This window comes from Salvelinus sp. IW2-2015, linkage group LG3, assembly GCF_002910315.2.
Source record: "Salvelinus sp. IW2-2015 linkage group LG3, ASM291031v2, whole genome shotgun sequence".
Taxonomy (NCBI): domain Eukaryota; kingdom Metazoa; phylum Chordata; class Actinopteri; order Salmoniformes; family Salmonidae; genus Salvelinus; species Salvelinus sp. IW2-2015.
Window position 1 is genome coordinate 17441122 of NC_036840.1, and position 14013 is coordinate 17455134.

General features: G+C 40.9%; 1 protein-coding gene across 1 annotated transcript in view; it reads left to right on the top strand.

The window, feature by feature from the left end:
- The first annotated feature begins 769 nt into the window (after window positions 1–769).
- lgi2a (leucine-rich repeat LGI family, member 2a) overlaps window positions 770–14013 on the top strand; it is a 32186-nt gene continuing 18942 nt past the window's right edge. The window contains exons 1-2 of the mRNA XM_023969937.2: window positions 770–1128; window positions 6648–6719. Of these exons, the coding sequence (XP_023825705.1) occupies window positions 872–1128; window positions 6648–6719 (329 nt within the window). The 5' untranslated portion in view covers window positions 770–871. The remainder of the gene's footprint in view (window positions 1129–6647; window positions 6720–14013) is intronic.

Consider the following 14013-nt stretch of genomic DNA (forward strand, 5'->3'; position numbering starts at 1 on the left):
TCCAACTTGTGAAATGTAGATGTCTATGATCGGTTCAGATTTGGTCCGGTCCAGACCAACCAAACGTGGTCATGTTTGGAGCGGGGCTTATTAGAACCATACCAGGTAAATTTTACATTTACATTTTGATCATTTAGAGATCTACAGTCAGTGCATTCAATTAAAGTATATAAACAACCACATATCACAGTCATAGCAAGACAAAAACGTTTCTGTAACCTTTACTGAGAATGTTGTAGTTGAAGTGTTCCGTTGTTGTTTTCTCTTGGTCAGCTTTTGAAAAATAAACATAAGTGCATGTGACAGATGGGAGAAATAATACATATTCCACACAGCAATCTTCAGTTGGCTCCATTTTCTCTTTTAAATTGTAATTCAATGTCCAGAAAATACGTATTTTCACATTTAATTTAGAACCCGAAAATTAACCTGATTTCAATGTCCGGAAAACGTTATTTGGCTCAATGGGTAGCAGTTGATCAAATATTGTATTGGCTCTAAGCATGATGTATCTAGTAATATGCATTATTGAAATAAGCACTTCAATGTTTCATCAACTGACTTTTGGCCTGTAAGGTGATGTGAGTAGAACGAACGCTTCATAGGCTAGGAGTATGACATGTTGCCTTCAGTCAATGCTAGACTATAATTGCAATTAGCCTACAAAAATCATACCGGTATTCATTGAAGTTTATTAACAAGCGCACCCTAAATGCAAGCTAAACCTATGCGGCTACACTCGAAAGTCCGCTGTGGAGATAACCGCTCTTTAACCAAACTATCAACAGAGTACTGGGTATAATAAATAATTAAATTGCGCGAAGGGAGCTGCAGCTGAATTGCTGATGTAAGGGGTTCAGTGCAGCATTTCATGTCGCAGAGTGGAAGGAAGCCTTGCAATCTGCCCGGGGTTTATTGCTATCTCACACATGCAAGTCCGACAAAAAATATGCTGTCAATAGTTAAAAACTGCGTGTTATTTTCAGTTGTGTGCTTGTACATAGCTACGCCGATTTCTTTAAAAAGGGTTTCCAGATGTCCTTCAGCATGCAGCTGTTCCAAGGAGTCCATCATTTGTTTTGGATCTTCCTATGTCCCAAGGATCATCCCGAACGACATTAATTCACTGTAAGTAACTTCAGTCATACCTGATTTAGTCTAGGCTACTAATAATTATGTCTTTGCCGCTAATGCAAGTTATGACATATGAACGAACGAGTTATAGTAGGCCTACATATCTGATATTGTATAGGCTAAGATATGTTTGTGGTGACACTCGCACAAGCTTGTTATAAAAAAAAAAATATATATATATATATATATATATATATATATATATATATATATACACATGCAATGACATAGGGGAGACCGGGGCTAACACTTTTGCTTATTTCTGAAAAAACTGAGTTAGATTAATAATATTTTTAAAGGCTACATGTCTCAGCTACCATTGCCCACTGTCACTACGTTTCTAGGACATACCATTCATGTACAATTTAAACCGAAAGTGGTGGAGGTAAAATGTTACATTTAACCCTACAGACTGGGTTAAATGTAACACTGTCTTCAATTGTAAAAATGAAGGGTTATAGAAAAATGTTACGATTGGAAACTGATATTAACATAAAAATACACTAAATGGACAAAAAATGTTTTTTACAGGTTAAGAATGCCATATTGACCAAAAACGGTGTAGCCAGAATTTATTAGCATTCAAATGTATGAATTAGACTTAATATATATTTTTTTATTATCTTATTTGTAGTTGATGTAAAGACGTGACATTTTATACAATTATGTAAATATGTCTAAATACCATAATAAAATATGATGTAGTTTTTGGTAACCTGCGTTTACAACTAACCCTGTTAAAACTAGCTCCCATTTACTAATCTGAGTCTAATCTGAGTTTTGTGAGGAAATACAACAATAATGAACGTCATCAACTATACCAATCAAAATACCTCTTAATACTGATCAAAATTAGGCCATGGCTACGGATATGGTATTTTTGCGTCTGGAAAGCTCTTTTTTAAATGAGGATTCGAATCACGTTCTGCGCATGTGTTATTTTACGTTTTTTCTAATTTAGCTGCTGCTCATACTCCCCCCCCCCCCCCCCCCTTCACGTTTCGCTCTTCTGAACCAAGATGTAGCCTTTGTCTTTGCCTCCTATTTTTCTGAATATCTGAAATAAAAACCCTGCAGCGATTTGAATGAACATTCCAAAACATATATATTATGAACCTTCTCTGTCTGTCTGTCTGTCTGTCTGTTGTAACGGATATTGCAGTTGCACAAGCAGGACGCAGTCCTTACACTTTGGACACATTTTGTATGATTATGTAGGCTAATCTTTATAGTTGCTGCCATATCATGGTTCCTGAAAAATGTGTGTATAAGGACCGGTAAAAAATAATCTGACATTGGGCGAGTTCGTTTTGCATCGCCCATATATACTGATATCGTGTCGATAATAAATAGCTGAATGCATGTCAGCAGCTAAGAAGAGCATGGAACCGCTAGACGGCCTGTTTGTGTCGTATTTACAGTATGCTTGCAATACTGACAACACACTGTACAAACATGTCGATATTGTATTTTGTGTAAAACATTTAAATAGCTGCATGTAGCCTACTCCCCTCCTGAAAAAAATTACATGAAATCGCGCTTATGCCTACTGAGGAACGGAATACAATAGTTTGAACAGTTTTGTGTACAACATGAAATGTGTAAACTACCCCAGTGACCAGACAAAGGCGATCAAGGAGGGGTGAGTGGCGCCAGGGCACTCAGCACAGCAGCTAAGTAATCACCGGAGTGGGCACAAAAAATATCCTGCACATGTACAGCAATATCCGTATTTTGCGGCAAATTGGGATACAGAAACTCTGTATCAGTAACCACTCCAGAGGGTTCCCGAGTGGCGCAGCGGTCTAATGCACTACATATCAGTGCTAGAGGGGTCACTACAGACCCTGGTTCGATTCTAGGCTGTATCACAATCGGCCGTGATTGGGAATCACATAAGGCAGCGCACAATTGGCTCAGTGTCATCCGGAGTAGGCCTTCATTGTAAATAAGAATTTGTTCTTAATTAACTAACTAGTTAAGTAAAGGTTAAATAATCAAAAAACAGGCAGGCAAGAATATTTATTTTAGGGCTCAAATTCTTTTTTTGTCAATACAAAAAGGAAACTGATGGATTTAAATAACACAGTGCCTTCAGAAAGTAGTCATACCCCTTGACTTATTCCACATTTTGTGGACAAAGTGAAAACATGTTTTTAGAAATGTTAGCACATTTATTGAAAGTGAAATATAGAAATATCTAAATTACATATGTATTCACACCCCAGGCTCAATACATCTTAGAATTACCTTCGGCAATGATTACAGCTCAAATCAAATTTTATTTATTTGTCACATACACATGTTTAGCAGATGTTATTGCGGGTGTAGCGAAATGCTTGTGTTTCTAGATACAACAGTGCAGTAATATCTTAAAATTCACAACAATACAGACAAGGCACACAACCTAAAAGTAAAAGAATGGAATTAAGGAATATATAAATATTAGGATGAGCATCTAAAAATAGGTGCCCTTTTTTGCGATGCATTGGAAAACATCCCTGGTCTTTGTGGTTGAATCTGTTTGACACCTCCAGGCTGTGTAAGGGCTATTTGACCAATAAATAAAGTTATTGAGTGCTGCATCAGATGACCTGGCCTCCACAATCACCCGACCTCAACTCAACTGAGATGGTTTGGGATGAGTTGGACCGCAGAGTGACGGAAAAGCAGCCAATAAGTGCTCAGAATATGTGGGAACTCCTTCAAGACTGTTGGAAAAGCATTCCAGGTGAAGCTGGTTGAGAGAATGCCAAGAGTGTGCAAAGCTGTCATCAAGGTGAAGGGTGGCTACTTTGAAGATTGTCAAATATAAAATATGTTTTGATTTGTTAAACACTTTTTTGGTTAATACATGATTCCATGTGTGTTATTTCATAGTTTTGATGTCTTCACTAGTCTTGAAGGAGTTCCCATGTATGCTGAGAACGTGATGGCTGCTTTTCCTTCACTCTACGGTCCAACTCATCCCAAACCATCTCAATTATGATGAGGTCGGGTGATTGTGGAGGCCAGGTCATCTAATGCAGCACTCCATCACTCTCATTCTTGGTCAAATAGCCCTTACACAGCCTGGAGGTGTGTTGGGTCATTGTCCTGTTGAAAAACAAATGATAGTCCCACTAATGCCAAGAGTGTGCAAAGGTGACATCAAGGCAAAGGGTGGCTACTTTGAAAAATCTAAAATATACAATACATTTCGACTTGACACTTTTTTGGTTACTACATGGTTCCACATGTGTTATTTTATAGTTTGATGTCTTCACTATTATTCTACAATGTAGAAAATAGTAAAAATAAAGAAAAACCGTTGAATGAGTAGGTGTGTCCAAACTTTTGACTGGTACTGTATTTATTCAACAGTTTTTAAAATACAAGTACCCCTCAATTAGATCTTTATTTTTTAATTGTACAATGGACATTTCACACAATAAGCTAGGAGTAGCACAAGGTCAGCCTCAGAGTTAAAGGTCTAAATGGCAGTAGGGGATGCAACCAGACCTGGGTGTAAATAGTATTATTCTTGCCTGCCACAATGGAAATCAATGGAATAGTCCCAAAAGTCCCTGTCCATCTAGCACTCCAGTCTCATGTAAACGCTCAAAGTATTGAAAGATTTAAAATACAAGTTAAAGCCAGGTCTGGGTAGGACATAAGCAATTTATGCCATTGTAACGTGTTAAGTAACCTTGCCTGAGACAGTGAGACCTAATCTCGGCAACCCAGAACCAAATCTCAAAAACCAGTGCACCCATACGATTTTTCCTCATACTGTATGCCACAGCCAATCAATCTTCTGTTCCCAAAAACACACTCACAAAGCAGCGTAATCTTCACTCCACAAATGCCATGTGTGTGAAATCGTTGTTAGCGCCAACGGAGAATGCAGTAGCCTAAAGTTGCACACTTCTGTACTGTTCACAGGTTCTGTGAAACCCATGAATAGTCAGGATTCAGGATTTAGCAACAATTTGCCGCATATTATGCAGGGCTTGCAAATTTGACCAATCACGCACTAGTCCTATTATAACATAAAACAGTCAAATCATCCCAATATTACCGTCAGATCACTGCACTACAAAAACAGGGCTCTCAATTTTAACCAATCAACGTACTTTTGCCGCATAAAATGGTTCAATCAGAAGTTTACATACACTAAGTTGACTGTGCCTTTAACTTTATGGCTTTAGAAGCTTCTGATAGGCTAATTGACATAATTTGAGTCAATTGGAGGTGTACCTGTGGATGTATTTCAAGGCCTACCTTCAAACTCAGTGCCTCTTTGCTTGACATCATAGGTAAATCAAAAGAAATAAGCCAAGACCTCAGAAAATAATTGTAGACCTCCACAAGTCTGGTTCATCCTTGGGAGCAATTTCCAAACACCTGAAGGTACCACGTTCATCTGTACAAACAATAGTATGCAAGTATAAACACCATGGGGCCACGCAGCCGTCATACCGCTCAGGAAGGAGACGCGCTCTGACTCCTAGAGATGAACATACTATGGTGCGAAAAGTGCAAATCAATCCCAGAACAACAGCAAAGAACCTCGTGAAGATGCTGGAGGAAACAGGTACAAAAGTTTCTATATCCACAATAAAACGAGTCCTATATCGACATAACCTGAAAGGCCGCTCAGCAAGGTAGAAGCCAGTGCTCCAAAACCGCCATAAAAAAGCCAGACTACGGTTTAAAACTGCACATGGGGACAAAGAATGTACTTTTTGGAGAAATGTTCTCTCGTCTGATGAAACAAAAATAGAACTGTTTGGCCATAATGACCATCGTTATGTTTGGAGGAAAAAGGGGGAGGCTTGCAAGCCGAAGAACACCATCCCAACCGTGAAGCACAGGGGTGGCATCATCATGTTGTGGGGATGCTTTGCTGCAGGAGGGACTGGTGCACTTCACAAAATAGATGGCATCATGAGGGAAGAAAATTATGTGGATATATTGAAGAAACATCTCAAGACATCAGTCAGGAAGTTAAAGATTGGTTGCAAATGGGTTTTCCAAATGGACAACGACCACCAAGCATACTTCCAAAGTTGTGACAAAATGGCTTCAGGACAACAAAGTCAAGGTATTGGAGTGGCCATTACTCTCCTGCACTGTAAAAAAAATATATAAAAAAAATCAGCCCACTGATCATTGCACTGCTACAACTGGTCTGCCTCCTCAGTTTCTCTGAAACTGTACCCTATTTATATATATATATATATATATTTACCTTTATTTAAGTTATGAAAAAATTCTTACTTACAATGACGGCCTACCCCAGCCAAACCCTCCCCTAACCCGGACGACGCTGGGCCAATTGTGCGCCGCCCAATGGGACTCCTTGATCGCAGCCGGTTGTGATACAGCCCGGGATCAAACCCGGGTCGGTAGTGATTCCTCTACCACTGCAATGCAGTGCCTTAGACCCCTGTGCCACTCYGTTCCCTAAACTTAATCTTTTCTACTTTTAATTTGCTCTGTGCTTACTCCATAATCTTACTATCTTTCAGGAGCATTGTCAACGGGTCCTTCTCCGAGATCAAGGAGACCATGTTTGCTCACATGCCATCTCTCCAACTCCTGTGAGTCAATGACACTTGTACTATACATGAATATACAAATGAGACATGACTTCCAGTATGTGTGTCCATGGGAATGGGTAGGGGTTTAACCAGTTGGGAAATTAAGTTGAACTCAACAACAGATGGTCATAAAAAGTCAATTTTAGAAGTGAAAACTCGGAATGTAAACAGTGTCGTTCTTTWAAAAAATTGATGTTTGACCTACAACAACAACGTGTCTGTACACATGACAGTAAGTCACTTTGGATAAAAGCGTCTGCTAAATGGCATATATTATTATATATTATTATAATATTTAAGTTTGCGACTGTAGTTACATTTATTCACATCATAGTTAAGCCCCTGCTAGTGTTGCTGCAGGTAGAAAAGCCTAGGAAATGTTCTGTACTTGACACACGCTTTCTCCAATTAATCAATCAATGTCTGGTTGTGTGTGTGTGTGTTTTGTGGCGGCAGGAGAATCTTTGTTGCATTTCTGAAGATAACTATTTATTTCATGCGATTTAGTGATTCATTTAAGTTTGCTCCTCATTTTAAGCTCAACCCTGTTACGTGAACTGAACTCTTGTTTTAATATAGTAAAACTATACCTTTTTTTATCAAAAGAAAAAATTTAACATTTAGTCAAATCATAGTGTAAAAGCAGGTGATACTCTTTTTGGCCATTTTATTGTGTTTTGTGGTAGAAAACTGAGCACGTTGAGCATAACACATCAACCCTTTTACCCATAGATAGATGGGCTACAGATGTTTTAACAAGTTCAAATGTTTTGTTAAGTTTGCATTTAATTGCACACAACATGCTGCCATTCCTCCTGTCACAAGGGGAGTTATAGCTGATTTTAAGATTAAATTGTCAACCCTGTTACTTTAATTGGCATTTTTCTTAACTTGATCTCTTGAGATGATAAAACATTATTTTTTATTAAGTTGAACATGTGCTCTTATGACAGAATATAAACATTTGGTTAAAAAAATGTTATTTTAACTATAAAATAGTTATTTTTGACAGAATTACACTACCCAAAAAGCACTCTATTTATGGAACGACGCATATCTATTTAGCCGAAACTAAGACATGAATGTTGTTCTTACCATATTCTACCTTACACATGACTTGATATTCACATAGTTTTTGTGTGTTTTTTAATTACCTTAACGTTTGACTTGTCTATTTGAGCATGTAGAGAATGTAAGCTTAGTGGAGTGCTCAGTTCTGAATTTGATGATGAGCTTACCTAGCAAACAGAGGACGTCCTGAGCACATTCGGCGACATTCCCATTAGGTCCCTTAAGAGTTTCGAACGTTGTGTGATGGTCCAAAGGGGAGGTTCTCTGGGGGACCTTTGTCTAGTCCCCTGTAAGTTCCTAGGATGTCACTGAGGACCATATCAGGACCTTTTTAGGACATTRTRAGGATGTTAATTTTACTAGTCCTTAGACATTGCGTGATGGTCCCAAGGGAACTTTCTCTAGGACTTTTCTTGGGGCATTGTGTCTTTGTTCCCTGGAGGTTTTGTCTAGTTCCTGGTTTGTCCCGGGGATGTCCCCGAGAACATTTTTAGAACATTCTTGGGAAGTTGTGCCCGGTTTGTCCCAGGGACCCAGGGATGTTTTTTAAGACGTTCTTAGTACGTTGTGTCATGGTCCCCTGAAGCTCCCCTGATTGTCCTAGGTGTCCCAAACCATGATACACTATATATACAGAAGTATGTGGACACACCTTGAAATTAGTGGATTCGGCTACTTCAGCCACACCCGTTGCTGACAGGTATATAAAATCGAGCACACAGCAATGCAATCTCCATAGACAAACATTGGCAGTAGAATTGCCCATACTGAAGAGCTCAGTGACTTTCAACTTGGCACCGTCATAAGATGCAACCTGTCCAACAGTGCATCAAATTTCTGCCCTGCTAGAGCTGCCCCAGTCAACTGTAAGTGCTGTTATTGTGAAACGTCTAGGAGCAACAACGACTCAGCCGCAAAGTGMCAGGCCACACAAGCACACATAATGGGACTGCCAAATCTGTCCTTGGTTGCAACACACTCTACAGAGTTCCAAACTGCCCCTGGAAGAACTGGTCGTCGGGAGCTTCGGCCGAGCAGCCGCACACAAGCCTTAGATCACCATGCACAATGTCAAGCGTCGGCTGGAGTGGTGTAAAGCTTGCCGCCATTGGACTCTGGAGCAGTGGAAATGTGTTCTTTGGAGTGATGAATCACACTTCACCATCTGGAAGTCTGACGGACAAATCTGGGTTTGGCGGATGCCAGGAGAACGCTACCTGCCCAAATGCATAGTGTCAACTGTAAAGTTTGGTGGAGGAGGAATAATGGTCTGGGGCTGTCTTTCATGGTTCGGGCTAGGCTCCTTAGTTCCAGTGAAGGGAAATCTTAACGCTACAGCATACAATGACATTCTAGATGATTCTGTGCTTCCAACTTTGTGGCAAATGTTTCGGGAAGGCCCTTTCCTGTTTCAGCATGACAATGCCCCCGTGCACAAAACGAGGTCCATACAGAAATGGTTTGTCGAGATCGGTGTGGAAGAGCTTGACTGGCCTTCACAGAGCCCTGAACTCAACTCCATCGAACACTTTTGGGATGAATTGGGACGCCGACTGCGAGCCAGGTCTAATCACCCAAAATCAGTGCCTGACCTCACTAATGGTATTGTGGCTGAATGGAAGCAAGTCCCTGCAGCAATTTCCCAACATCTAGTGGAAAGCCTTCCCAGAAGAGTGGAGGCTGTTGCAGCAGCAAAGGGGGGACCAACTCCATAATAACGCCCATGATTTTGGTATGAGGTGTTCGACAAGCAGTTGTCCACATACTAGATACATACATGTAGTGTAAATAAAGTAAAGAAAAATGTATCAGGGTTTTAAGGTAAGTTGTATGCTATTCAGCTAAAATAGTGTAAATTCTTTAAACAATGACAATGTATTGCATTTGACATGATCATTTAGTACTGACTTTCCAATGTGACCCCACCTGTGATTTGAATTCACAACCTCTGGATTTGGAGTATGCTTTTTCTTTCTGCTGTGCCACAGTTTGTAGAATTTCAGAAGTGCCCTACACATGTGTTACCTATAGTGCCATCTGCACTGCTATTTTAATTATCAGTTAATCTGACTATTCTTTCATTGATTTAATTTATTTGAGGTTGGTTTTTTAGTATAGTTGTCTAATGTTGGTGGGGCATATTATTCTGTTTTAATGTTACTCCTGAATCACTATGATAAATATAATGGGTTTTGTTGAGTGTTATTTATAATTTTTTTTACCCCCTTTTTCTCCCCAATTGCCATCTTCTCTCATCGCTGCAACTCCCCAACGGGCTCGTGAGAGGCGAAGGTCAAGTCATGAATCCTCCGAAACATGACCCGCCAAAACCTTCTTAACACCTGCTCGCTTAACCCAGAAGCCAGCTGCAACAATGTGTCGGAGGAAACACTGTTCAACTGACTACCGAAGTCAGCCTGCTAGGCGCCTGGGCCGCCACAAGGACTCGCGAGATGAGCCAAGTAATGCCCCCCCCCCCGGCAAAACCCTGCCCTAACCCGGTCACGGCCTGTTGTGGGATCGAACCCCAGGTTGTAATGTCGCCGCAACACTGTGATGCAGTGCCTTAGACTGCTGCGCCACTCAGGAGGCTGTTGAGTGTATTTGTAATTGAGCTTAGATTTAATTTGAAGTGAAAAGTGTAGGAATAGGCCTACAGGCAATGTTCTCTCAAAATTTTTGGGGCACTGAGAAAATGCCAGGTCTGCTGAGCGCAAACTTGAACATTGTAGAAATTCTGTGCAACTTCCAGCGCGCGTTTACTATGAGCACTGTACCCGCTTTAAGTTACAGTTTCAACAGTGGCCAAGTAGGCTACTGTGGCCATTTGATCATAATGTAGGCCTGCCAGAGTGGCCTACTGTCAAAAACAATGGAGAAAATTGCATCCCATTACATTTTAACATGAAAATAGCTGTTAGATCATTCAACCTACAGTAGCAGCAAATGTGTGGTGTTCAATGTAGGTCTACATTCCATGAAACTTTAGAAAAAAAACATGCAGGGCTTGACATTAACCTGTTTATCCACTTGTCTTTAAGACAAAAAGATGACTGAAAATGTTGTGCAAGAAACAACTTTACAAAATACAGTTAATTATTATTCCCATACCATTATTACAGAGAATCAGACAAATTATGCTACCCTCTGCCTACTGGCTACTTAGATTATTCAAGGCTGTCTCAAAATACAACATTGCCATTTTAAGACATAAAGAAAAGCTCTTTACCTTACTCGCTTTTCAAAGATATCTAGAAATGCACACATTTTGTGCTCTTGTAGGAAGCAACCACTACCCATTGTTGACTAGAAATGAGCTATGACTGTGCTAATGAATCACTAACTAGCAAAGAATATGAACAAATGTGCACAAGTGACAACATGCAGCTCTTGCTTTGATCTCAAAACAAGCGCATCTACAAGTGACCGTCAAAGTGAATGGCACAGATCCATATATGGCAATGGCTATTTGCATATACAGTGCATTCGGAAAGTATTCAGACCGCTTCACCTTTTCCACATTTTGTTACGTTACAGCCTTATTCTAAAATAGATTAAAACACTTTTTTTCTTCATCAATCTACACTATAATGACAAAGCAAAAACAGATTTTTTGAAGTTTATAAAAATATATTTAAAAAAATAACAGATTTACATAAGTATTCAGACCCTTTACTCAGTACTTTGTTGGCGAAGCACCTTTGGCAGCAATTACAGCTTTGAGTCTTCTTGGGTTTGACGATACACTTGGCACACCTGTATTTGGGGAATTTCTCCCACTCTTCTCTGCAGATCCTCTCAAGCTCAGCAGAGGGAGCACCCCCCTATCCACATCGACAGGACAGTAATGGAGAAGGTGGAAAGTTTTAACTTACATTTAACATTTACATGTAAGTCATTTAGCAGACGCTCTTATCCAGAGCGACTTACAAATTGGAAAGTTCATACATATTCATCCTGGTCCCCCCGTGGGAATTGAACCCACAACCCTGACGTTGCAAGCGCCATGCTCTACCAACTGAGCCACACGGGACCACTTCCTCCGCGTACACATCACGGACAAACTGGAATGGTCCACCCACACAGACAGCGTGGTGAAGAAGGCGCAACAGCGCCTCTTCAACCTCAGGAGGCTGAAGAAATTCGGCTTGTCACCAAAATCACTGACAAACCTTTACAGATGCACAATCGAGAGCATCCTGTCGGGCTGTATCACCGCCTGGTACGGCAACTGCTCCGCCCACAACTGTAAGGCTCTCCAGAGGGTAGTGAGGTCTGCACAACGCATCACCGGGGACAAACTACCTGCTCTCCAGGACACCTACACCACCTGATGTCACATGAAGGCCAAAAAGATCATCAAGGACAACAACCACCCGAGCCACTGCCTGTTCACCCCTCTATCATCCAGAAGGCGAGGTCAGTACAGGTGCATCAAAGCTGGGACCGAGAGACTGAAAAACAGCTTCTATCTCAAGGCCATCAGACTGTTAAACAGCCATCACTAACATTGAGTGGCTGCTGCCAACACTCAATCTCTAGCCACTTTAATAATTAAAAATTGGATGTAATAACTGTATCACTAGTCACTTTAAACTATGCCACTTTATATAATGCTTACATACCCTGCACTACTCATCTCATATGTATATACTGTACTCTATGCCATCTACTGCATCTTGCCTATGCCGTTCGGCCATCGCTCATCCATATATATTTTTATGTACATATTCTTATTCATTCCTTTACACTTGTGTGTATAAGGTAGTTGTTGTGAAATTGTTAGATTACTTGTTAGATATTACTGCATGGTCGGAACTAGAAGCACAAGCATTTCACTGCACTCGCATTAACATCTGCTAACCATGTGTATGTGACAAATAACATTTGATTTGATTTGAAGTAGGATGGGGGGGCGTAGCTGCACAGCTATTTTCAGCTCTCTCCAGAGATGTTTGATCAGGTTTAAGTTCGGACTCTGGCTGTGCCACTCAAGGACCTTCAGAGACTTGTCCCAAAGCCAAAACCTGCGTTGTCTTTGCTGTGTGCTTAGGATCGTTTTCCTGTTGGAAGGTGAACCTTCGCCCCAGTCTTAGGTCCTGAGAGCTCTAGAGCAGGATTTCATCAAGGATCTCTCTGTACTTTGCACAGCTCATCTTTCCCTTGATCCTGACTATTGTCCCAGTCACTGCTGTTGAAAAATATCCCCACAGCATGATGCTGCCACCATCATGCTTCACCATAGGGATGGCCAGGTGATGAATGATGCTTGGTTTCCTCCAGACGTGACGCTTAGCATTCAGGCCAAAGAGATCAATCTTGGTTTCATCAGACCAGAGAATCTTGTTTCTCATGGTCTGAGAGTCCTAAAAGTGCCTTTTGGCAGACTCTAAAAGGGCTTTAATGTGCCCTTTACTGAGGAGTTGCTTCCATCTGGCCACTCTACCATAAGGGCCTATTTGGTGGAGTGCTGCAGAGATGTTTGTCCTTCTGGAGGATTCTCCCATCCCCACAGAGGAACTCTGTATGAGTGACCATCAGATTCTTCGTTTTCTCCCTGACCAAAGCCCTTCTCCACTGATTGCTCATTTTGGCCAGGTTGGCAAGCTCTAGGAAGAGTTTTGGTGTTTACAAACTTCTTCCATTTAATAATGATGGAGGCCACTGTGTTGTTGGGGACCTTCAATGCTGCAGAAATGTTTTGTTACCCTTCCCCTGATATGTGCCTTAACACAATCCTGTCTCAGAGCTCTACGGACAATTCCTTCAACCTCATAGCTTAGTTTTTGCTCTGACATGCACTGTCAACTGTGGGACCTTATCAAGACAGGAGTGTGCCTTCCCAAATCATGTCCAATCAATTTAATTTACCACACGTGGACTCCAATAAAGRTGTAGAAACATCAAGTATTATCAATGGAAACAGGACACCTGAGCTCAATTTCAAGTCTCATAGCAAATGGTCTGAAAACTTACAGTTGAAGTCGGAAGTTTACATACACCTTAGCCGAATACGAACCATCAAACAGGCAAAGCGTCAATACAGGACTAAGATTGAGTCGTACTACACCAGCTCTGACACTTGTTGGAGGTGGCAGGGCTTGCAAACCATCACAGACTACAAAGGGAAGCACAGCCGAGAGCTACCCAGTGACACGAGCCTACCAGACGAGCTAAACTACTTCTATGCTCGCTTTGAGGCAAATAACACTGAAACATGTAT